Raw genomic sequence first — 27,044 nt, 5'->3', positions numbered from 1 at the left:
TTGATTTCATCGAAAACATTTATATAAGTTAAATTAATATTACTATAATAAAATATATTATTAGTTTAAATAATCATAATGGTAGTACTTATAATAATAACAACGTTATAGATTGTTAGTCTATAGAATAGCCTGTGATCCACGCCACGAGGTGATAGTCTGATGGCTGCTTGAATAAGTATCTGTACTCTGAAAATTAAAGAAAAATATTTACACATCAACTATACAACAATCATTTCCATCAGTACCTGGTAACTCTAAAAAAAAAAAAAAAAAATTGTATTCATTATTGAATGCTCTAGTCCATGAAAAAGGAACACTAAGATTTCTATTGAACGTACGATGCGAATCAATTATTTTATACACTTAAGACACAAGTCATATATGTCTACATTCTTCCTTGCTGCAAGTATCGTTATTAATTTTGTCGTGATTGTACCTGCGCAAGGAGCAGCAGTTCGTCTTGTGTGTCAACAATCCTTACTGGAAACGGTGAGCCGGGAACAAGTACGCCTGCCCATCGTACTTCGACTCGATATTCTCCGGGTTCAGTAGGGTCATACCGGCACAAAATTGTGCGATCTTTTTGATTCTCGCGTTGCATTTCAACCCGAAAGGCTCCTTTCGGTCCCCGCACTCTAACCGTCAATTGGCCAGCGCCTGCGCCTCGAGTGTCGCAAATAAATCGCGACTGGAATGTTGCTAAGACGCCGTGTTCGATTCCCGGTCCATAGACACGCACCTTGATAGTAACACGGAATGAAAAATATTAACAATGAGAGCATTAAATATTTAGAAAAGGGGTAAAATCACCAGACTTGTAAGATGTAACTTTCCAGCACCGCAATTTGCAAACAACTCTGCCGCAAATAATTCTATTCCGAACTTATCATTACCTTAGATGCGTCAGGAGCACCGGAAACTCGCAGAGTAAATGGCGAGCCGGGTACGTGTTCCCCCGCATATTTTATGGTGAGGATATGTCGGCCTGATTCTTGAGGCTTGACATTCAGCGTGAACGTTGCGTCTCCATGATCGTACAACTCGCAGTATGCAACCTTGTGAGGCCCCACGCAATTCGCCGTTAACTCACCTGAATAAAAATTCACGGGGCTTAGCATTGATGGTTTTGAATAATAAAACGTGTTTCAATAAAGGCTGGAGTCGAGTCATAAAATCGAAGATTCAGTTTATAACGGATTGCAATTGGAAGTGGAGCATTTTCAACTGTAAAGTGTGCCAGTGAAGACGGTCTGCTGTAGAGAAAGTGAAAGCATTTGATAATAAAATTTACCTGGTCCCGCCCTCCGTGTATCAATGAAACTTCTTATCTCTTGGCCTACTGTTCCTTGCTTTAATCCATCGCCGGAGCATATCACGCGAGCGGCATCAGCAGCACTGGCAACATTCACCTGCAAGGGACACCCCTTCACTTGTCTGCCATTCCATAGTACCGTTAGTAAGAGTGATTCTGATGTAAGAGGAATGTAGCTTGCCCGGTAGACACTGTCACCTGAGATTTGTTAAATTCATTGTCAGCTGATGTGTGATGATTCAAGAGAATAAAAAATTTAATTGGTTTCAGAGAATTCTTGCAAAACTGTATCATCAAATTTCAGACAGACTGCTCGGGATCCTCAATTACTTTCGTTTCATATAGTTTAGAAAATCATGAAATTATTATGAATGAAAAATCGAAAGTACACTTGCCCAAATGCTGAAGCATCACGGTAATCTCATTCGTCGGTGACAGCAATTGAACTTTTGGCGTCCCATTTCCCGCTTGCGATCCATCTATTGTAAAACTAGCTTCCTCCCCGCATTTCGCTGCCGCTAATCCTCGCCCCGTTAAAATCACTCTACTTGTATCAGAGACTGGTGGCTGAAATCAGTCATACAATAGTTATGCGTATTCGACCTGTATCCTTTTCTTATAAATCATTCTCACCCTAGTCTTCTTTGAAGAGTTTCCACTGAAATTATTTACAATGTACTTCAAGAATTACCTCAACTTCGGGTGTTACAGCAAGTTTTGGAGCACCTGGAAAAGGCACTCCGTTGAATAATATTTCCATTTGGTGCTCTCCGCCAGCAATTTGAGGAGCAACAAGCTTCAGTCTATTACTAGAAGTCATTTCAAAGTTCAGAGGATAATCCCCTATTGTTCCACTAAGTTCGCCTGGCCCAGCTTCCGCTGTATCAAAACTGATTTTGTTCAACGGATAAACTTTCAGTCGACCTGCGTCATCGCAGACAGCTGCCCACCCACCTGAAATTTGTTTGTAATTTGAAGCACTGACTGTTTTTAAAACAAAGTTCTCAGAACTCTTTAAAAAATATTATGAATATTACATTTTCTTGCTGCAAATAGTTACCGTGAGTACAAAGTCGCGATAGATTGTTATTCCAGATCACACGCAACTCAAGGAAACTTACCAATAATACGCAAATTTCTTGTGTCAATGATTTTTGGATGCCACGGCGATCCTGGTAGCTGCTGTCCCGAACAAACGACTCTGATATCGAATACACCGACCTCAGTTGGTACGTAGGAAACATTCCAAGTTCCAGGATTCGCCCCAGCTTCAACCATTGCTTTCGAAACGCTATCTGGGCCGTCAACCTGCATTGACGATTGACAGTAATGAAAGAAGATTTACAAATATGGTAAATGATTCGTCAGATTCTGCATTTGAGGTGTGATTGATGGCAAAATCTCCCTAGTTTCACATAAAACTCTATGAACACGGACTATAGCTAGAATTTTTTCCCGGTGTCAACTGTTCCATCTATTTATCTTCAATTTAAATCACCGTTTCTGATCACCCTTTACCAGTTTGATCTCGGTTCTCTCAAAATCGTGTAAACACGTTTCAGAATGTTATGAGACAATGGTCAATCGTTGTGTCAACATTGGCATCTCAATAGCCATTTGCTATTTAGGTATAATGCAATGATTACCTGAACTGCCGGTGGACTTCTGGTGCCAGTGACAATAAAATGGGCAGGTTTTCCAACGTGACCACTGATTAATCCTTCTCCCTTGGCCCGTGCCTGACCTGCTGCTTCAACCGTATAAACTATTGGACTGTCAGGTATTGGCGAACCTCCTAAAGTATGCAATATAGCAATGAAATTGGTATTAATGAGACTCAAACAAACGCAATTACTTGGTTCATCTATTAAACATACGTGATAATACTTCTTACCATAATTTATATTGACAATATAGTTTCCAGGAATGCTCGGCGTTAATTCGATGAGTTCAGTTCCGTCATTGAGAGTCGTAACTTGGAGTGGAAGTTCCTCTCCCAGTGGACTAGTGGCACTAACATCCAACTCTGCCATTCCAGCATCTGCTCTCAACACTGTGATCATAAATTATAAACTGTTAGCCGTTGTGTTACAGGAAAAAAGTTTTGTTTCATCATCTGGTCATAGCTCGGGTGGAGGTCAATCCTTTCACAGTCAATTTGAAATCAAATCAACTGATCGAAATTGAACAAGCGGTTGGATATCAATCGAGTAAATACACGAGCGCTGCAACGGTGTCTACTTACGTTTAAATGCAATGCGGTCATGAACCGAGACAACTGATGGTCCTAGATCTTGAAGTTTCACCTTAGAAGTATCAAAGGCTTGGCAAAAAAATGGTGAGCCAAGCACCGGCTTGGCACCTTGGAGTACATCAATTTTGTACATTCCTGAAATATATATTTTGTCGTAAAAAATACTCTCTGATCAACGATTTGCTTCGCATCCTCTAAGTGCGCCTTATAGGCATAGCAATCTAATCAAAGTGCTGCTAGTCTCACCGCCCATGCTACAATGCTCTGCAACTTTTTCTGCTAGTGTCTTTACTTTCTCATTACTTTCTTGATTTCCTATTACAACCTAATCTTAATATGATCTAACTTATTGTCTCATTTTATATATTTTTGGAAGGCAGAAAGGCTTGATACAAACCTAATCAAAATCTTCTGTGCTTCGTGAGGCAGGGCATTCTCTGGCACTCCACTTCCTTTCTTAATTAACAACCTAGCTATTGACTATCAATTTAATGTTCTATTTTGATATAAAGCGAAGATAATGTATACTTATACCCAGTGGCTTGACTTACTCAGATTACAAGCTTTAGTCCAAGTTTGGATAATAATCTTCCCATCTGTCTGTCTGTCTGTCTATCTATCTATCTATCTATCTAAGTTCAGACTTTCTCTATCTATTACATGTCACGCAACGCCATTCATAAAGGTTCTCATTACATCCCATCGTATTCAAAATAATTTGAATTGGGCAAAATTACCTTGTACCTAACTTAGCGTTATACTTACCAACGGAATTGGTTGTGAATTCGGCGAGCAAATTTCCGTCTCGATGCTGGTAACAACGAACAGGAACCGCGTTCCCTTGAGGACCACTTATAACCACATCAAACTCTTTGCCGGCATGGCCAAGAGTTTCTATGGTGAAAAATGTAACTTTCCCAACCAAAGACTGATATAAACCCAGTCCAGTTGCAGTCACTTCACGTCCACCAGTTGGTCCTCGAACTGCAACTTCCAATGGACTTCCTGCAAATGGAAGATATTCCACTCAGTAAAATGTCCTTCTTGCTTCATTGTTAAGTGAAGCAAATAATAATGATTCATCATTTTTTTGATAAGTACGAAAATGAACACGAATAATGAAATACTTGAAAAATAATTTAATTCTTAATCCCGTACTTTCTTTCGTTTCAACATTATTTTGCGAGATTTCTTACCTTGAATATGCATATCGTTGTATTTGATATGAACTCTATGCGGTGCCGCACGAGTTGGGTGGAAAACAACCTCGTAATGCCCGTTGTTTCCTTCCCGTATCAAACTGTCCACATCTGCTCCACCAGCTCGAACATTCACTGATAATTTACCTGGTCCAGCTTCCTTAGATGCCACAACTGCAAGGTGTATGTTTATGCATATAGTGAGATAGGTCAGGCAATATTGCATTGGGGAAAATAATCTATGCTACAGATCTATACAAACCAATTATCGTTCCAGGACGATGGCAGACCGTGTCAGATATTTCCTTGATAGTAACCTTACTCGGATCAAACGCCTGGAGACTTTGTGTGCTGATTACTTTGTGGCCATCGCTGAATGTCACGTTATACATTCCCACTAGGCGTGTCCTAACTTCCACCCGGTATAGTGTTAACGAAAGTTTTGTCAAAGTCGATGGAATGATAAGACCATCTGGACCTAAAACATTTGACGTTTGATATTTTAATTCTACTCTTCGTTCGTATCGTGTGCCACAATATATTCTATGGAATTGAAAAACTTCAAATTTTTTTAACGTAATATTCGGAAATAGATTAATGCTAATACCAGTGACTTCAGCTGATATCGGTCCCTCCAATCCAGGCATATCTAAATCCATATAAGCTGTATTGCCCACTCTAATCACAGATGGGCCTTCTAGACCTCCTCCGACGACTGGACACTTGAACGGACTTCCTGTACGACGAAAAATGCGTGAACATTGATATATATGATGAATTTTTATATTGTTTCGATTCGAGTTAATCGGTAGTCAAACGTTGGAGTCATTGTTCTAAGCGTGGCTATACTGAAATGGTGTCGGAGTGGGTAGTCAGATGATTGTTTCAGATGAGTATTATGAAAAATTTTACAGCCTCTTGGCCTTTCATTTCGTGCTATTAGGCGGGTGTAGAGTAAAATGTGCTATAAAAACTACTTGTATAATTCAATCCAAGTTTAGGACAGCAGATTTACTGCCACTAGATGACGTCTTCATATTTTGATTATTAGTAGTCATATGTACCTGGCACGTTATCATCGTTGAAACTGATATTGACGTAATGAGTGCTTGTCGTTTGAGGCACAAACGTAACGTCGTAAAGCCCGCGAGCACAAGCAACTACCTCGGCCTTCACAGTGTTGTTCTCTGTGCTGACTACGAGCTCCAAAGTTCCTTCACCAGCTTCCGCTGCATCGACTGTGAAAGTCGTTGCTTGGCCTAAAAGCGCCTCAGTGAGTCCCGAAATGTGAACCTAGGATCAAATAAAGCAATATATCTCAAGGCTTCTGGGATCTTGATTTCAAGCCACAAATTGATTGGACGAATGAACATGTGTAAATCGCACCTTTGTGACATCATAAATATTGCAAGCCAGTGGCGATCCTTTTATGTGTTCACCATCAACGAGTATTCCGATATTATGCCTTCCTACTTCGGTTGGGGTAAAACTTATGTTATACTTTTCGTCGACTGGTTCAATAGTGATTGGCAAGGCTATTCCGGACGGTGGAGTTACTATCACATCACAATTCATTGATGGGGCTTGAGGATCAACGGTGAAAGATGTTACTTGCTTTATGGATGCCATTTTTAGATTATGGCCTGTGATAACTGCCTGACCTGCACCAACCACCTTGCAGTTGAAGGGTGATCCTATGAACACAGTCAAGGTGAGATAATTATATTAGGGTTTTATGTGTAAACCAATCTTGTCGCAACTAATACAACTTTTCTGCTACTCAGAAAAGATTATGCAATAACTCTAGGGTGATAAATAAATTCTGTCGCTTACCAGGAACAGGCTCTCCATTGAATCGCACGCTCAAGCTATGTACCGCAGCTTCTTGGGGCTTGAAGTTGACCCTGAATTTAGCATTTCCTTCGCTCTGCACATAATTCGGTACGTTTTTACCATTGACCGCTACTATTATTTCCAGATTACCAGCGCCTGCTTGACTAGCATTAACTGTCAATTATTGAACATGTTAATAACTGATGGTTTAAAAATGCAAGTCTTATGCTACGTGTGAGAATTGATACTGACTGCTAAAAAATACGGGCTTTCCTACAACTCCGTTGTTTATATCAGTCACTTTGACTTTATCTGCATTGTAAGCTTTGACGAGAAACGGACTGCCCTCGATGTGCGAACCGCTCAGCTTTACCTCGACACTGTGATCTCCTGAAATAATGACGTTTATGTATATTTTGAAGTGATCATAACAGTATCATTATTATTTCTCGTTCACGACATGGTATTATTAACAATTCCAAAACTGTCAAACGGCTGACGCTTGACTAACCGACGTCAGTTGGAGTGAAACTGGCGTTATAAGCGCCAGTTCTAATAGGTTTGATTTGTACTGGTAGACTGTCTCTTGTTGGTGATAGAACTTCCACAGTCGGAGTTCCCAGAGAAGTGTCTGCTTCGATAGTAAACATCGCCATCCGATTTACAGAAACCTTTTCCAATCCTTCAGTGATTAAAACTTTTGCTGTGTCACTGACCTGCTCAGCAAATCAAAAGTAAACAAAAATTTTAGTACTCATATGTATATAGAGCTGCAAATTCAAATATTTGATAATCGTACAGCCAGTACTGGAAATTGTACGATCTGTTCTCATTTAATTTCACATACCATAGAAACATTGCTGCAATATTTATATATTGCAAATACAATTCTAATGTTTCGGGAATGTTGCAGAAACATTGCAATAATATTTTCATATTGTAAATTCGGTTGTAATGTTGCAGTAATATTATAAGAATGTTTCAAAAATGTTGCAACGTGTTGCAGAAATTTTGCAATGTTTCAAGAATATTACAGAAACATAACTACAATATTTGTATAGTCCAAACGTAGTTTTCTTATTGAAGAAATACTGCAGGAATATTTTCAGATTGTCGCGAAAATGTTGGTAGTTGCAAATATATGGAAAACATTGAGCAGTGAACCGTTGCTAAGGCTTTCTAGAACACTGCGGAAACATTGAGTCATGTATGTGAGATATTTGAAACCTTAATACATATCCAAATTACTGAAATATATCCGCAATATTGCGTACTGTGTGTGTCACTGGAATTTTCATATAATCGCCCACCTGACAACTAAACGGACTTCCAGGAACATCTTCGCCGTTGAATCTCAGATCGATAGTGTGAACAATTGGTTCACGAGGTGTAAATGATATAGCGTACGTGTGTGGACCCTGGGCCTGTGCGGATGTTGGAACTCTCCCGCCATTGACAGTAACTTCCAGATTCCCAGGTCCAGCTTGGCTCGTTTCAACTGCAGAAAATTCGAATTCCAGACTTGATTGGAAGAATGTATTCAAACTAATGGCTGAATTCCCGATTGAAAGTGAAAGTTTCCGTTCCCGACGGAATTTTACCTAAAAACGTAGCAGGTTGACCAATCACTCCTCGTTTAGCATCCTTCACTTTGATGGCAGCAACGTCGTAGACTTTGCAGCTGAATGGGCTGCCGACAACGGGCACATTGCGATGGCTCACCGATATTCTGTGCTCTCCAACAACTCTTGGAGTGAAAGCCACGCTGCAGGTTGTGTCTTTGTTGTCAGTGACCTGAGCCGGGACGGCCTGTCCGTTGGGCCCTATCAAGTCCGCCGGTTAGTCGTTTTATCCAATTTAGTCAGCCAACTAGGGTGGATTACGAGGGCACGGGGAATGGGTCATTAGAGAACCGCTACATGCTCCTATGCAATGACGTCTTTCTTATTTGTTACAAATTGTATGACTTAAACTACGATAAGCACGATGAGCAGCTCAGCAGGCAAAGTTATGAATATGCATAATGTTATTATTTTTTTAAATGGCTGCTACGTTTCTACCTCTGCAAGAAAAATTGTCATAATCCCGAAACACCGTAAAAAGTTGCTGATGGTTTTTTAAACATAAAATCAATATATACTTCATCATTTTTAATATATATACCATAGAAATGTGAAGCATAACCAAGCTCCAAACAGAACTCTCAAAACCTCAAAATGAGTGTCAATAGTGTGGACAGATTTTGAAAGAAATTTCAAAGCTGCGATAGAATTTTATTTGGATTGCGCAAATGCCTCCAACGTCTCACCAAGTTTTCATTTTACCAATTTTCTGATAGACTTTTACCAAAATCATATGAATTTTTCTAGAATTTTAGAAACTTGGATGGGGTTCCATAAATTTGATTTTTTAAAAATACGTTGAAAAAACTGTAAATATAAACTGAAAAATCGATTCAACGACAGTTATCTCTGAATGAGATCAACAGGCACTGCACCGAGTATAGGTAAATACAAAAACGTAGCACAAAGTGTGTGTTAACAATTCCACAAATCAACAGATTTCAGAATAGTTTTTGTTAGTAGAACAATAAACACAAGTTTGGAATGTAAATATTAGAGAACAAAAGCAGTACATGGGATGCAAGCAACGATTAGAGCATCTTACATGGGGTCTTCGGGAGACTGGAGTTAGGTAGCCTTCACCATTTGATTGATTGATTGATTAAAATCCATATACTAAAGTTAAAGCTAAATGAGTTTTGTTTTGAGAAGTCTAGTAATGTCGTAGTCTGAAAGCTGGCCGACCTGCAACAGAGAGAGAACTGCTCAAGCCACCGGTGACAAAACAGACAAATAGACACAGAACATATATGCAAGATGTGTTCATTCCTGTGAATATATATATATACACTTGAGCAGTTGCATATATATATATATATTATATATATCTAACATATATCACAGCTTTGCTAGAATTAAATTTCATCCGTAATTAATGTGCATTCAACACCACCTCGCAAGTTCATTCCCTACCTTCTTCCAATTGACATGTCACCACAACATATTTTACAAGTTATTAAATCTCCATTTTATCACAATAAGTCGTTATTGCCATATACATCAAGCATGAAACATGAAATTCTGATAGCGAGGATAAAGAATATACTCAAAATTCTAAGTTTTTCCTATCAGACCTATCAGACCCCTATTGATTAGATCAATAATGTATTTTGCGAGTTTGCCGTTCGCGTTGATACCAGGTTATAGAAATTGTGCCACATATAAAATTAAACGATTTCTTGTCACGGCTAAACGCCGCTAATGTCAAGTTTTCCGTTCTACCGCAATCAAAAACGTCAAATAGGCGTCCCAACCGATTGACGTTGATGCAGGTTGTAATGAGTCATGAATATCAGTTTATATTATACCGAAATCGTGAAAATTAATTATCTCGCATAGCTGAGAATAATGAGACATACACACAATGTGGAAATATAAACTAGTTACTGAAGAGGGATGATAATTTTCGAGAATCCTTACAGATGTACCTGCATTGCGCATCACACTTCTGCTAATGAGAAATATTCAGTGAATATGACCAGCATTCATGAAAAACATCGTGAACATTCTTCGTCAATAACAATTATTCGAATAAACTTACCTTCAACATTAACTTCAAGGTCTTCCAAGCTACCGGCAACGTTACTGACGGTAAGATAGCTCTGCCGTCCTAAGCCTGCACTGCTCAACGCCTGCCCACTAACGGTCACATTACTGTCACCACCGACTCTGGTTAATATTGGACATCCCGGTACTGTCTTCTTGTTAAAAGCAATGCTGATAACATGTTCGCATGCCTCGAAAGGCACAAAGCTAACCGAAAATCTAGCATTTCCTTGTGGAGTTACCTGAGTCGGGATATTATGACCACGTGCCGATATTGTTATTTCGAGATTTCCTTCACCGGCCTGACTAGCATCAACTGTTGAATTCATATGAAAGAAAATAAACATTAACATTGAATTTAATACATTCAGCAAATGACTCAACACTTGGTTCTAATACACAAAAAATGAGAGACGTAGCGCCTTGAGCTCGAAGTAATCAGTAGCAAACTTTTTATCCTATTTTGCCCCATGGTTGAGTAATTTTTCTATACCTGAAGGTGAAACACGAACGTACCCGTAAAATGCGTAGGTTGGCCAACGCTCCCTCTGGCTACTGGGCCAACTAATACTTTGTCGGCATTGAATGCTTTAGCCAAAAACGGGGTTCCGTTGACAGGATGACCGTTATATTCTACACTGATTGAGTGAACACCGACGTCTCGGGGTGTGAATTCCGCAGTGAAACCACTGTGCATATTGCCCGTCACTTTGACTGGTAGCTCGGTGAGCGGCCCTAGAGAAAAAGTAAATTAAAATTGATATGTTAAAAATTAAAACAAAAAAGCGGACAAGAGTTGATCAGTTATCGATAAAAGTTGAGTGAGCACCTCTGACAGAGACTGCAAGCTCAGCGCTTCCACTTCCGTCAACAGCCATGTGAAAAGAAGCCGGTTGATCGACGGCGATCAGTTCCAAGTGTCCAAGACTCAGAGTGACTCTGCTAGTGTCAGAAACATTGCAAACAAACGGGCACCCAGCAACGGTTTCACCATTGAATTTGATGTCGATGTAATGTGGTTTCGCTACGTCAGGTGTAAACGATACAAGGCAACGTCCACCTCCGACCACCTGAACGTGGTTCGGAACTTCCCCTTCATTTATTGAAATCTCTAACTGTCCCTCGCCAGCAGCACTGGCGTCAACTACAAAGAATGCATCGATGAGAAAGTTAAAAGTTATTCTTCTGAAAGTTGGTAGGTCAGGTTTAGTTTCAATCGCAAACAGATAGATGTGGAAGGCTTGTATTGAGGCTTTTAATGAGTTGGATTTTTAAAAAGATAACAACTAATCGAATTTACCTCGAAATTGGCAGGCGTGTCCAACGACAGCACTTGGGACGTCAGTAACTTGGATTAAGCTGCTGTTGTAGACTTTGGCGACAAGAGGTCCAGCCGGTAGCTTTTGACCCGCGATGCTCACCTCCACCAGATGACTTCCAACTTCGGTTGGTGTGAACTCGACCCTGAATTCCCCTGGGCGGCCCGGTTCCTCATCTATGTGTGCAGCGATGTGTCTTTTTGTCGGAGCTGAAATTTTTTCATTGCAATATGTAAAGCTCTCAAAACTTATCGAGTGCAATGAGTTACCAGACTTTCAACCGTTCCTGATTTCATTCAAATTATAATAATGCGATGGATCCTGGTCATTATTACTCACTGAGAATTTGCACATCAATTTCATTGCTCGTAAAACCAAGGGCGGATAACTCGAACAGAGCAGGAGAACCGGCTGGGACCAATCTCACTGAGTCGCCAACAACTGACATTTTTGGACCTGACATGATGCCTACACGCCACGGCGAACCTGAAATATAAGATAAAATAGAGATTAATGGTAAACGTTTACATAAAAAATTAAATTTATCAATTCTTGGTTGAAGAATTAATCGCAGACTAATAAATAAAATAAATCAGAGTTCTGTAAGTATATTCTTGAAACCTTAATTGAATATCTATTCATTATCTGACTTAAATACTTTCAATAACATTAGTTGTAGTCATTAGTGCAATGTTATCGTTTTACTTCGATGAAGTGATGTTTCAAGGATCTATTGTGTCAGTTTCAAATATATGGAATTTTAGTTATTCAAATTCAAATTCAAATGCAACGGAATCACTGTACAACAAACGAAGTAGAAATTTTATCCAGTCAAATTCGTATTATTTGAATTTTTAGACATCATTATGACTGGCATATTACATAAAATATAAAATGATATGAAATTGATGTATAAAATTCTTTGAGCTACCAAAAAAGTTAGAAAAATATATCGAATACTAATTGTGATACTTGTCCTTTGAACTGAGGTTATGTTACCTAACTAATCTATACGACATAATTGATTTGAAAATCAGGACTGTGAAAAATTCATCATAAATTGTTTTTAGAAAATATTGCATAAAAACTTATTCACTACAATCGTTAAAAATAAAACGATTCTCATTCTTCAACAGTTCGATAAACGGATGGTAAGTTTTTAAATTAAATAACAATCAGGTCAATGTGGTTTTAATCGATAATTGAAGTCGAGAATTAAAAAAAAGCTGTAGTGCCAGTTTCAAAAGTGATAAAAAATTTATTTAGAAAACATCGGCATTGGCACATACATACTTTCTAGTAAAAAAAAAATGGAACTTACAGCCTCTTTTAATTCTCCTATTCAATTAAGAAAAATATGTAAATTGGTCACCGAAATAATCGAACGAATTGAATAAAAATCGGCTATGTAATCCAATTGGGATTGCCGATATGCTCATAAACATTATTTGTTTACCTATCACTGTGTGCATAATTCAAATGATAAATTATTTATCGTTGAGAGAAGATCTATTGAAATTTTAAGGCTTCAAGTCAAGTGGTTGGTATTGAAAATTGTTTTCCGCAATGATTATCGTACTCGTTTTTGCCGTTGTTATTATCAATTAACATTCAAAAACACCCAGGAATACGTGCAAGCTATAGAGCGTTTGAAGTTGAAACGCTTACCTTATTGTACGGTGACGCCAGTTATCCTGAAAACACTATAGGAAATCCTAAAAATACAACTATTAAAAACGAAACTCAAATACTACGAACCGCGCTTTATAAATTAAGTCCTAATGGTAAATCAGAATAATAAATACGTTTTTGCTGTTACGCGTAGCATAATGTGACAAATTCGGTTACGGTGCTAATCATACATTTAGATCCATTGATGAAATTCAGGTCACTTAACATGATTGAAATATTAAAACACTCGCAGACTATCGAGGAAAGACCGAAAGATTTCTCCAATCAAGATGAAAAAACTACAAAAAACTACAGAAAATAATATTGAACAATTTATCACTGATTGAACCTATTAGTTAATATTATTCAGCAATGAATGAGACGCGTATCGATGTGGAAACGTCAGCAGATCACGATTCTCGGGCGGACTCAACCGAACCAAACGCTGCCGAGTCGTGCGTAGCCTCCGTCTGCCTCGATCGTCTTGCACCAGGAGTGGCACAATATCGGGGGTGCCAAAACTACGAGAGATTCGAAAAACGCTGGATTTTCGATTTACGAAGTGATATGAAGCAAGCTTAGATTTCGATCTACACACTTCGGGACCAGAGCGATTATTGACACATCAATTGTTCGTTCGAGAAATATTAAGTGTAATAGAAAGACTCCTTTTCATTTTCAACTTTCACTCCGCGTACATGCATATGACATATTTTCAACCGATTATGATAAAACGGCTCGAATTTAAACTTGACGTTATAATTTTAGGTAAAGGTCTGCCGGTATCCGTTAAGTGGTTGTCATGGTAGGTGAACAAATTTTATGAAAATGGCTCCTTTCTCTCGGGTTAAACTTTTTCCGGTGGGTACAGAAGTCGTTGATTCTTTCCTGAACGCGCCGGCGCGGCCGAGTTTCGAATTCCAACAACTTCTTACGCGTGTTGCGCTCGACTCCAGCAGCGCCGACTTCATAGGCTACAGACCGGGTGGAGTAAGCACTGTTTAAAAATCGAATACAGGCATCGTCGCAGGTGTATACGTACCTGCATACAATCATAACCTTGGCTCCGGCGTAATTATTATAATTACGCAAGGCGCGTTCTATAACGGTTGAACAATTGACTGTCGCATTCAAGAATCGGAGGTAATTGTATACATGCCGTAGACCAGATCTACAGTCCAGTCGATCTATATGAGGACTGTATATTGATCAAGCGTCACGTGGGCATTGCAACGACCTTACAGGACGTATAGTGTTAAGGCGCTCCCTGGTCGATCGCGGCATTCCCTCGCATAACGGTCACTGACGTACGTATCAAAAGCTTCCGAGTGCCGGTACGAAAATTCATTTCGAGAACATTCTTGGAAAATCTTTTACCGTTACACAGGGACGAAGGTTCCCTCAAATGGAGTTATATATTCAAAATTATCAGCGTTCCACAGGACTAGGGTAACGGTAATTTACGATGAAAGTAATAGATTCTGTTTCATGACGTACAATTTTCGATACTTTTCTTCCCACTGAACTGGCAACTTGAGATACAAATTAGGTGAGGCGCTCACGGATAAAAAAGAGGATATTCATTGTCATTGATCGTATGCAACTAGGTTTAAGTTCATTAACGAGACAAAGCCGACGCAATTCCTAAATCGTCGAAGTCACTGCTTTACGGTGACTTGAATGCCAAATGATGAACAATCTTAGCATAGGTCGTGAAAGATAATATTCTTCATTTTTAATCTACTTAGATGAGATATCGTTCAACTGTCATTTAAAACACGAATGTTGTACCATTCAAATATTCGAAATTTGAACCGTCAACTGTTGTGGAAAAGTGCTATAATATTCTAATATGTTTTGTTTCTGCCATCAAACGCTGTGTTCTTCATGCATTGCAGCTGCACTGATGATCAACTATCTTGGTGTCAGAATACAAAGGTGCGATTAGGATTTCTAACCGCGATGGTCACTGTGAAACGCTGCAGTCACGTGGCATTGAAATGCGGACGTACGTACTTAGAGAGTCCTTTCAGACTCGTACGAGTATTGACTCAGCTAGTATCGCGCCACATACGGCTCCTTTCTACAAACTGACTTGACACTGTTGAAAGTATCAAGACACATGACACACATACCGAAGCAACACGGTTTTGATTAAATTCCTACACTACATCAGTATTTCCATTTCTGATTAACACAAATTCTTCTGTCTCGAGAAGTTTTCCGACTGGACTGTACGGATGACACAGTTAAATGCAAAAATTGAAGCTCTCTGTACTCGATGGCTGTTCAGGTCATAATTAGCTGAGACGGCAACAGATGCTTCGGCTCCCCGTTAGGAGAATTAAAGTCAAACCTCTCGGACTTACCTGGGACCGTCAAGGTTAAACTCGTTAGAACAGAAACTTTATGGAAATTCACAGATTTCAAGAAAAACAAACGTTGATGGCTGATACGCTATCTCCTGCTATTCATTTAATCTACATGTGTGCTTGAAGATGAACGAGGTGTTAGATTAAACATATATGAGTGAATGAAAACTTATTTTATTTCATACTGTATACATATTTTATGTGGAATCAAATGATAAAAAAAACAACCGGTTCAATGCATTGGCTAGAAAACTGTTTATTGCGTAGAATAGTTGTTTTGATGAATTTTACTTTTACAATTTATGCTGTCTTTCGCAATAAAAACTTTAATTCGGGGTCACTTCATTAGTATATCGAGTGTACTTTGATTACCAAGATGACCGACAATAAGACATGATGAATTGCAAATATTTAGCATAAAAAATTATCACCCAATGAAACACTGCATGAATATTAATTCGCATGTAATCTCTGACAGTTTTCTGCGTCAGCTTCTACTTAAAAAAACATTTCAATCGATCCGAATCGATATCGGCTCCCTTTCTTATTCACATCGGTTACATCGCATAGACAAATGGAATGTTCAAATATACAAACATATCGTAACGTTTCCGGTGACGTCGATCTCGACAAGCATTACATAAAATAGTCATGAAAATACACCGGAACGAGTGATAGGGGGGGATCACGAATAGGAAAATGCATTACGCAATTTAAACGGCCCAACTGCAGTGCGGATAAAATCCCCGACACGGCTTTTCAGTGTCCTGCGGCGTCGGCGCAGCTATACACCCGCGCACACGCCGGCCAATCAGTGGCGCAACGGCGTTGACGGCGCTAAACCAGGATTCAAATGTATCGTACGCAATCACTAACCGTGGGCAGGCGATGTAGGCGCAGCTAGCATCACTCGTAACCAAATACGTCTCCACTCTTCGCGGGTTTATCAAGTTACACATGTATATTCACAGGAACGCAAAAGCCACACCTATCCATTTTATGTGGAGGAAAATTGTGTAAAACGTAAATACCAATTGTGAGAAATACGTTAAACTAACTGAGTCACGTTATAGGTATTTAGAAAAATTTGAAATATATAATCTTGAATTACAGGCTTTTCCCTTCTTTTTCATGCGATGGAATGATTTTTCCCCGTGAAGTAATGCTGCATATACCGAAAACCCCTGTGAACGATTTTTAACACAAGATACAAATTTATTATAAATCTATGTCACAAAATAGGCAATTTCATAACACAGAAAATAATCGGTATGCTTGATCGAAAGTGTTATTCCTAGAATTGCTCGCTCAAATTGAAATGATCAGGAAGATAAAACGCATTGGATTTGTAGAACGTCGAACATTGGCAAATGATTTTCAGGTCGAGAAAAAAAAACGCTTTGACTTTCGAGGCCTCGTACCGGATAAATCAATAATCCCTTACATACAAATAACTTAGGGCGTCCGCCGGTTGATTTCGTTCGTTGGGAGTGGGTCAGTAGCACGCAATTGCGCGCGCGCGTGAAATCAGAGGTCAATGAGCTGCAAGCGCATCCCGACGGAAACGGAGGTACGAGTTTGTACATACATACATACCTGTCTTCGACAAGTAAAGATAATGGGCAAATGACCCCCCCCCCCCCTCCGTTTGCCGTTTTTTACACTCCTTGGACGGTCAGTTTGAGGATCACTGGAATCACTGACTTGTTGCACGCCAGATTTCAAAAATCTGTTATGCCATCGTGTAAAATAGAGCGCATTTTGTCTCAGATTCTTTCTTTTTACACTTATCATTTGGGTAAATGTTATTATTTAAAAAAAAATATGTTAAGCTGTCACCAAGTAATCACGAGGCAACCATCTATAGCTCTGCAAAATATTTTCGCGAAACTTCTAAATGAGGGAGTGAATGTATTTCCGACGTATTTTGGTGCGCCGAATATAATGGCATTGTTCGTTTTCTCATCACATCAGTATTATCAGATATTTCAATAAAAAATGGCACTCTAGACGATAATTGTACTTATTGACTTGTATTATCTCCCTAACCGTTCCACAAAGTACAGTGAAAAATTGTATGCTATGTGTTATGACCTATACTATTGAATTACATACGATTTTCAGCAAAATTTTAGCACCACTGCAAATAGCCATAAATAATATTTAAAATTTCATACTTTTTCACGTTTGTCGAGATATACGTATTCGATATACGATATTCCCTAAACTTAACGTTTCATCCAAGCTAATTTCAATGTCAGACGGATATTTTCATTTGACTCAAATAACAGTTTGAGTGGTAACCCCCAGCATTATTGCAATAGATATGCGTGCTATAATAGGGTTAAAAAGTTAGGTTTTTTGTGTCACAGTATACCATTTAATTGTAAGCTGTTATTTGAGTCAAATGAAAATACCTGTTACATTGAAATTGTTTTTCATGAAAAGTTTAAAATAGTGAAAAATACGGAGATTTTGACCAACGCGAAAGATATAAAATATGCGGCTAAAAAAATTTTTTTATGGACATTTGCGGGCAGGATAAAATTCTTTTAAAAATAGTAACTCATTCTATTGATCATAACGTATAACATAATTCTTTTTCACCGTACGTTACAAATCAGTTTGGGGGATAATACTTGTCAAGAAGTGCAATTTTCGATCGAAATATCTCGAAATCTTACCGTAATTGGAACAAACAAGCAACACCATCGTATTAAGTGCACCAAAATACGTGGAAAATATACTAAATCATTAATTGAGGAATTTCTCAAAAAATTTTTGCAAGGCTGCGTAATTAAATATAATTTAGTCATCCAGAAAAATTATATTTGCATAAACTCACCAGGTACTGTTTCACCGTTGAACGTCATTTCTACCAAGTGTGTAACAGCTTCATGTGGCACGAACGAAGCTAAAAATCTTTGATTACCAAGTGCTCTCACAAAGCTAGTAACATGGCCACCGTTCACAAGAATTTCCAGATTTCCAGAACCAGCTGTAGCTCCATTTACTGAAATAAGTAATCAACACGTTGCTTTTGAGGAAACATTGCAAGCTGTGTTCGATTTAATTGTGAACTTGCGTAATCCGTAAAAATTTAAATCACAGAAGGTTAAAGTGATATATGAATTATAACGATGTAAATATTTCACAGAAAAATTGTTAAACTTACTTTTGAATTCAACAGGCTGATCTACAACTCCATTAGGTATATTCCCAACTTGAATGGCTCTTGCGTTGTACGCTTGAGATCTAAACGGAAACGAACAATTGGTTACGTCAATACCAGAAGAGTGAGTTTTTCTGTGAGTAATAAATATGTAACTTCGCATCGATGTACCTAAAAGGAGAACCATTGAGATGGTGTCCGTTTACAAGCACCTCTATAATGTGTTCGCCCACTTCCTCGGCAATGATTGTGAAAATTTGTCCGCGAAGCACTGATTTCTGCACCGGCAACTCTTTGCCGTGTGGATCTGTCGGATGAAATGAGAAATTAAGCCGAAGTCAATGAGAAATCAACGATTCAAAAAACGGCGAAAAATCAATTCTTACCAATAACGTGAACTGTTGCTTTACTAGCATCGATGCTCAAGTCCAGAGCGAAAGACGTCGGCCTACGAACCGGCAAAATGCTGAGGGCATCACCAGTGACCAATTTGTCTTTCTTGGTCGGTCTGAAGGCGGAGCCACTCTTTCCAACAAGACGTTCGTGAGTTGCATCGGTGGTGTCGATGCCTTGGTAGCCATTGTAATCTCTATTTTTGAGAATCCCATGTGTTTGCTGGCCTCCATTTGTACTACCGTTGTATTTGAGAGACGAGTTGTATTCGGATGTTTGTATATTTTGCTGCTGAGTGCTGCGGTGGTTCACAGAATGCTTCGGGCTTTGCGATACGTTTGTGGTACTATAATTATTCTTAGTTCTATAATTGTTGGTGCTGTTGTTGCTCGTGAACCTCGAACTGGTCACTGTATGCTCATTCGCTGATGAATTATTTGCCAAGTTGGCCAAAGACTCGAGGCTCCCATATGAAAGTAACGATTTTGTTTTGGCTATCGCATCCCACGAGTCACGTCGAGAAGTTCCACCCACCATTGATGAAACTAAACAAAAAACACCGAAACGATTGGTTTTCAAATCTAAAGCCATAGCTAAACCAAGTCTCACCTCTAACATTACTTGTCGTATCTACAACACCGTTGTCCATGGATCCTCTCCGGTTGCCATAAATTTCTCTGTCATTCCTCGGACTCAAGCTCCGATTCCCGGGACTTTGGGTTGCATTTCTGAAGGTCATGGGACTGACATTAGGCGATGCCGACCGGTTGAGAGAAGTGGACTGGTAAATCTCCTTGGACTCTTTGATAACCAACGGGCTGTGCAAATTCCGTGCCGTAGTATTTGGACTAGCTGGCTTTGGGGATCGAGATCGATTTAAAGAACCAAAGGAAAACACATCTTTCGACTCTTTGGGACTCTGAGAGTTCCGATTCACCGTCAAATTGAAATTAGGTGACCGGGATCGATTGATCGAATTTGATGAGTAAGCCTCTTTCACTTCTTTCAGCAAAGACGGGCTGTGCAAATTTCTCAGGGTTGAATTTGGGCTCTGATTTGCGGCGCTGCTCGTGTGATACATCGAACTGCTGCTTTCCTTTGTGAAATTTGACGAACTTTTGTACGCCGAAGATGCAGTGTTACTGGAATCGTTTTTCCCGAACAATGTGCCAAAGCCTTGTGTTGGGCTCGGAGAGTAATTCTTTTGCACAGGACTTGACTGTCCGTTGTTGACGCCCATTCCGTTCATCCTTCTCTCTAGTGAGGATACCTTTGTCTTTTCCAGACTCGAGGTCGAGTCCTTTGAGCGTCTCGAACCTCTTTGCGTTCCAACTCGTAGACAAAACGGCGACCCTCTAACATCGGTGCCGTTGAAGTACACGTAAATCCGGTACTTGCCCGCGTCTCGTGGAGTGAAAGTCACTCTGTATTGCATCGGTTTGATCTCTTCAAGCCTGTATACAACTGATTGCTTGTCGTGGACCACATCGATAATGACGTCACCAAGCCCACCTGTTCCCTGCGCATCCACGATGAACGAGAATTGTTGACCTGGCATCGCGCCGTCCATGTCAAGTAGCTGAAATTAAAGTTGTGTTTCAATTGTGAAGAGGTCAAATATGTAATAATTCAAACTGATATTGTTTACTTATCGTTAGCTAAGGTCTTCATACCTTGACACCGTTTGGGTCAAAAACAAAGCACGTAAATGGTCCACCTTGGATGTGATTACCCTTATGAGTAATAGCAATACTCCATTCTCCAGTCTCGTCTGGTTGAAAAGTCGCCGTGTGAACACCGTCGTTTTCCTTTACTGGGCAAGGCAGCGCTCGGCCAGTTGGAGACCAAGCAGTTACGTCAATGCCATCATGACTAGTACCTTAAAACGTTGAACACTCATGAATGTTGAATGGTAAAACACCCGCGGAATGAATTACCAATATTCGTCACCAAGCAGAATAAACTCACCATAACTGTTCACCAGAACTTCTACTATTGAGCCAATGGCACAGGGGTCCATACCTGGGGACTTGATTTTGGTCAAGGGAGGCAATACTCTAAAGTAATACGGACATCCATTCACCAACTCCCCGTCGTTATAGACCATCAACTGACCGGAAGGAATGAGTTGAATCACAACATACGTGAATTAGTAATCAAGAATATTCAATGTATTTAAACCATGTATTCGAATTCGAACAATATCTTCCATATTCTTATACCTTGTGCATCCCGACTTCAGTTGGAATGAACGTCCCTTTTCCGTGACCATTGTTCCATGTGAGTCTGCACTCCAACCGTCCACTAGGACTGATTATTTCACCTCGAACATCGCGGAGGTTAACTTCCTTTGAAAGTAACTCTAATCTAAAATGTGCCTGTAACGTATATTTTGAAATTGAAAAATCTTAACACCGTGTTCATACGACAATCACATTTTCTTAACTCACGGGCTGTTGCACTCTAGCAGAGGTGCTGTCGACGTGAACGGCGATTTGCTCACTTGCTTGGGGACGTGGTTTTACCCATTGGAAGTAGGCGGCGTATGCCATCACGCCTAAATGTTCGACATTTTGATCCGCCATGTCCTTAGCCTTCAATATGGGCTCCACACCTATTTTTTTACCACCCTCGATGCCTATGTCAATATAGTAATAAGAATCATAGTAAGTTACTTCGAACTATCGCAATACATTGATTTTAAGAATTGAACAAAACCAAGATTTTACCTTGCTGTAAATTGTGCTCCCAAGACTTTGGATCAGTATCAAGTCTGTCATAAGTTGGTACAGGACCACCTAAATTCCTAACGATACTGCAAAGCGCTCGACCGTCGTTCCAGTCGGTCTATAGAAAGTGATCGATGAATGAGCTTTCAGAAATTGATGCATGTCAAAAAATAAAACCATGTTCAATGAATTTCTTACGGTGAAATTCTTGACAGGAGCATGTGGTAGCTGAGAATTGACCCATCTCAAGGTGGCATGAAATCCTGGTGAACCTTCTTTCATGAAATACGACAAGTACGTCATTCCTGAGAGTTCGTCCAAGTACGGAGAAGCCAGATATTCCGGTTCCAAAACCATTGGAATACCAAATTCACGTTTTGATATCTCCATTGCTTTTCGGCAGTTGTAGACACTAGTTGAAATACAAAAAAATTTAGCGTACCGTGACGAAAGTTAAGACAAGTAGTTGAAATTAAAAACAGCTATCAAATATATTCAATGTAGGCTTGTAATAATACGCTTTTCCAAAAATTGGCTTACTTATCATTCGGATCAAGTTGTCGCCAGTGTGGAAATAGTCCAGGCTTGCAGTAGTCCAACAAGGCGCTGAGATAGACTCCTGAGTTCCAGTCAGTGGTAAAGTTGTTAACTCTACATTCCGGTAGTACTGCCTAAAAAGATCATGGGCTGTACAGAAGATTTCGACATAATTGGAAGAGGTTTTTGTGCGTGCAAAACATCAGACATTGTTGGACTCGAGTCTTTGAACTTTCAATGATTGATTCAACAAATCATTTTCAATGTGGATTCAAGTATTTCACAGTTGATTATGACATTATTATTGCACTTAGAATGTGTAGGCAAGTAATGTATACAGACCTTGAGCCAAGCCAGCATCAGTTTTCTAGGAGGGAACTTAGACTTTCCTATTTGGTACCTGACAATAAGCGACCATATCAGACCCAGAATCAGCTTTAAATTTCCATTGACAATATCGACGTTGCCTGAAGCACAAAACAAGAATTCAGTAAAATACACCCGAAATGTTGTCATTATGTTCCATCAGGGAACTTTTTTAAGAGATGACCATCATCGCTACATCGTCATGCAGAGTGCAAAGTCATATGAATAAACAACGAATAATGATCATAAGTGACTTCCTTTGACCATAAACAAAGATGCTAACACGCTTCGCTAGATCAAAAGCCGATTACCGATGTTAACGAGCTTGACGCCGTCAGCTTCTATGGCCTGCAAAGCAGTAGAAACGTTTTCCAGATGATGGTGCTGATTTGCTGGACGTGAATTCCAGCGGGGAAGGCGTTTATTAGTCAGGATTTCGACCAGAGCACAGAGGCGCGTTCCATCCCTGAAGTCTTCGGCTAGGTCGACGACTTCTCCCTGGCTGTCAGCAGTCGCTGGATGATGCCGCAGATGTTCGTTAACCCAATTTCTAAAGGTATTAGCCTGTATTTCAACCCACAAATCCTCATGGCCTTTGATTGCCATTCCTTTGGCTGCTGTTCCTTCTGCTGAACGGGCTACCAGGCCCACCAGCTGTTCCGGTCGAAGATGCTCCATCGTTGAATGCATATTTTCTATAGCAACAGCACATGCAAAGACATCTTAAAAATACATTCATATGTGCAAAATGCTATGTCTTCGTGGTGTCAAATAAGTCGTAAAAATAATTGAAGCGAGTTTCTACTTGTGCATTCGAAAAAATGATGAAGTTCTTAGATAGTTTCATTAGTTATACGACACTACAATAGTAACGCAGTGATTAAGTGAGGCAAAATCTTACCAAAATTTGTAAAAATCAATCGAAAACATAAATTTTACTCCATTTCTGAAATACTTTGACATATTACTTCCACGGTAAGAAAAAAAGATATTACAGACAATTAAACGTTGTCGCAGTTTTGTAATGGGAAGGAGACTTACATCATAGCGGATCATAAAATCAATCTACAACATAGCCCTGCAATATTGTTTTGAGAAAATGCTAAATAGACGAGTTAGTGTGTTTCCAGTGTATTCTGGTACGGTGAATATGATGGTGTTGGCTTTTTTTTTATCACGTCAGGCTTTCGAAATATTTCCATCACAAAATTGCATTTTTGTTGTGGTGATGGTTTGTGGTGCAATAGTAAAAAATGCTTCTTCATAAAAAAATAAACTTAATAACAATAAGCAAAATAAACTTTCCTTGAAATTTCATTTTGAACACATCCAAATTAAAGTTTGCAGAACCATATGCATTATTAAGAGATTTACAAAGAAATTCACCAATCTTGACGCTTTCAGAAGCTTCTATTACTCATACACTTAACCTGTCTTAACTTTCTGATCTCTGATTTGGAGACCGAAATTACACTACGTCATATACGATCTAAAGAAACTTAACCACTAATACCTTCATTATGTGGCCTTTAAAATTGGCCAATATAGCATTATCCAGGAACTTATCAAAATATCTAGCCTCAAATAAAACAGACAGAGAGAAAGGATGTAATTTTCACTTGCAAGCTTCTCGACAACTTTATCGATTGCAGCAAAGTGCTATCAAAATTCAACTTCCACATTCCAAATAGATCTTTAAGATATCATAATCATTAATTTTTTCATTCTCTATCGGATACCAATTTTTTGCTCATTTCACCATCAATACGACTCGCCGATTTTTGTAACAGACACGCTGATGGGCTTGATATTTACAAGCCAAATCTTTACTATGTTAAGAAGAAATCTATATACATTTGGAATGTAACTGAAGCTTTACGCAATTGAATCTAAGAATTTAAAGCATTATGTTCCTCATTGTGTTTCTATTAGTGGCGACCAAACACGCTGATCACTATAGTTTTTATATCGTTGTAGTTGGGCTTTTCCCATTGATACAAAATATATAAATAAATAAATTTTTGGCAAAAATTCCACTGTCTTACTCGTATTATATCCAAAACTGCTTAATAAAGAATGATGAAAATAATTTATGTTGTGAACTATAGAATGACGTGCAATTTTTCTTAAATTCTGTCACATCTATAAATAGCCACAAAAAAATATTTCATGCAGAAAATTTTATATTTTCCATTTGACTCAAATAGCAGCTTAAGTGATATACTTTGACATGTTATTATAATAGCATGCATATCTATTGCAATAATGCTAGGGGTTAAAAATGTGGTTTTCTTATGTCAAAGTACACCACTTGCCATTATTTGAGTCAAATGAAAATACCCTCCACACGTTAGAATTACCTCAGATGGAAAAAAATATATGTAGATCTTGACTAATGTTAAAAATTTCAAATGTTCGGGCTAAAAATAGCTTTTATGGCTATTTATAGGCGTAAGGAAAGATACAAATACATCATCAGTGAAACAAGAAGTGCAAACTTTCTCCAAAAAATACAAGGATAAATTATACTAACATCCAAATCGTCATGCTAGAAAACTACTAAAACAAACCTCTAGTGCTTCAAGATTCAAAAAATATAAGTCTCCATCTTAATAAAAATATAAATTGATTCCGAAGGTGCACAATAATGTAACTAATTGATAATAGTCTGATTAATATAAAATATGTAAATAGCGTTTAATGGTACTGATCATTGGAGATGTACCTCCATGTCACTCTTTAATGATGTATATATAATTCAGTCTATTGCCTACCCAGACAGATTGTAAATAAAGATGGAGTTATAATAGAAAATAAAAAAAATTTATAGGCGTGATAAAAATTATTTTTAAACAGTACGTCATTCTATAGGTCTTGGTACATAACATAAATTACTTTGTGGAGCGGTTTGGAAGATAATACGAGTTAAAAAATGCAATTTTTCAATCCGAAAAACACGTGACGCTATAATCGTATTCTGCGCACCAAAATATGTCGGAACAACCAACACTCATTCATTTGGCATTCTCCCGAAGAAAATTTGCGGGCGTTTGTAATTGTTACTATTCCCCACTATTATTACCGTGAGAAAATTGCGATTGATAATCATAGAAATTAGCAAAGCTGTTATTGCCCATGGCACAATGAAACAAGTACCTAAATATAAACAAGCATGATTCAAAATACGAATTATTCTCCAGTACAATAAATTTTTTGTTCAAATTTTTTGAGTAAGCTACGATGCTTAATTTTTGTGATATCAAATCCCCGGCATTCCGACTGGGTGTATCGGACCGTTTACAGTACACGGTCTTGTCATTCCGCTTCTTCATCTCCATACCAGGTGTGACTTTCATATGTGTTCTGACGAATACGTAGGTTACACGGATACACGTACAAGTGAGCATCGGCAGGTTGGCGGTGATAATAGTATGTACACAATAAACTCAATATAGAAATGACTTAAGGTGGAAGATTAATTCGATGCGCTGTAGGTATAATGTTCATGAATATGCATGATGCATCGTGAAACTTGACCATAATCACCTTGCGTATAATTGTCACGACACTGCCGCACACAATAACAAATTCAACAGGTCGCTATACCGCGGTAGGAGATATTTACAAAGGCGCGAACTAAAATAACAAATTTGCGGTAAACGAAAACGCCATTTTTGGTCCTCCGATCAGAAGTCACACCGCATTAGTACAAATACTAGTTTTTACGCGACGTATTACGACATTATCCGCATATTGATGTCGATCGCTTGAAGCCTCGGACTTTACTGACTGCCGCAATGCAAACTATACCGAGTAACTCGATGTTGCCGGTTTGTGTTGGTGATTCAGGTAGTAATACACGGCTTTAAGGCCTCGTCGCACAGGTACGAATGAATCGTTTCCTAGCATTTTCTTCTCCTTCTGCACCAATACGAAAGTTCGTTTGGTGCTGAGCCCCCGGCCACTTCATGGCCAACGATGGTGGTACAATATAAGCGTACAGGCAGCTGTGCTTACATTAAGAAACCCACCCACAGCATCGTGTCTTTGCGGAACACAAAAAAAAAAAAAGAAATAATACTAAGACGTTGAGTGGAAATTTGTTTCATCTACTTTAAACCCATTTCATTAATTCTATTCCACTTTGTGAGATAACAAATGTACACTATTGACAAGCAACGAGCGATTCAATTAATCAACGATTTTGGAATTCGCT

At 38.9% G+C, this 27,044-nt stretch overlaps 1 protein-coding gene across 1 annotated transcript; it reads right to left on the bottom strand.

Annotated features, from left to right (window-relative positions):
• On the bottom strand, window positions 1-26,617 carry jbug (filamin-type immunoglobulin domains fbug). Its single transcript, XM_046612315.2, has 41 exons — window positions 26,375-26,617; window positions 23,140-23,523; window positions 22,805-22,929; window positions 22,466-22,596; window positions 22,124-22,337; window positions 21,926-22,043; window positions 21,647-21,834; window positions 21,419-21,574; window positions 21,165-21,306; window positions 20,870-21,075; window positions 19,806-20,775; window positions 19,190-19,741; window positions 18,975-19,110; window positions 18,807-18,886; window positions 18,477-18,644; window positions 11,928-12,074; window positions 11,570-11,797; window positions 11,099-11,413; window positions 10,786-11,004; window positions 10,265-10,585; window positions 8,203-8,424; window positions 7,912-8,099; window positions 7,113-7,317; window positions 6,854-6,991; window positions 6,602-6,775; window positions 6,155-6,462; window positions 5,833-6,061; window positions 5,376-5,504; window positions 5,031-5,246; window positions 4,766-4,942; window positions 4,335-4,574; window positions 3,561-3,704; window positions 3,210-3,368; window positions 2,962-3,110; window positions 2,437-2,623; window positions 2,007-2,269; window positions 1,711-1,882; window positions 1,295-1,513; window positions 897-1,093; window positions 440-742; window positions 1-189 (listed from the first exon to the last, which is right to left on the bottom strand). Exons 2-41 carry the CDS (start codon window positions 23,516-23,518, stop codon window positions 121-123), a joined length of 8,883 nt encoding a protein of 2,960 aa, XP_046468271.1. The 5' UTR covers window positions 23,519-23,523; window positions 26,375-26,617; the 3' UTR covers window positions 1-120.
• Window positions 26,618-27,044: the final 427 nt, after the last annotated feature.

The sequence above is a fragment of the Neodiprion pinetum genome, chromosome 2 (assembly GCF_021155775.2).
Source record: "Neodiprion pinetum isolate iyNeoPine1 chromosome 2, iyNeoPine1.2, whole genome shotgun sequence".
Classification (NCBI taxonomy): domain Eukaryota; kingdom Metazoa; phylum Arthropoda; class Insecta; order Hymenoptera; family Diprionidae; genus Neodiprion; species Neodiprion pinetum.
The sequence above is the reverse complement of the archived record's forward strand: the minus strand, read 5'-3'. Positions and strand labels throughout refer to the sequence as shown.

Excerpts from the sequence above, each read along its gene's own strand:
- jbug (XM_046612315.2), bottom strand. The coding sequence starts at position 23,518 with ATGCATTCAACGATGGAGCATCTTCGACCGGAACAGCTGGTGGGCCTG. Across the intron at positions 11,414-11,569 it reads ACACGCCTGCCAATTTCGAG|TTGACGCCAGTGCTGCTGGC; the intron begins GTAAATTCGATT and ends CATTCTTTGTAG. Across the intron at positions 2,624-2,961 it reads GAAGTCCACCGGCAGTTCAG|GTTGACGGCCCAGATAGCGT; the intron begins GTAATCATTGCA and ends TCGTCAATGCAG.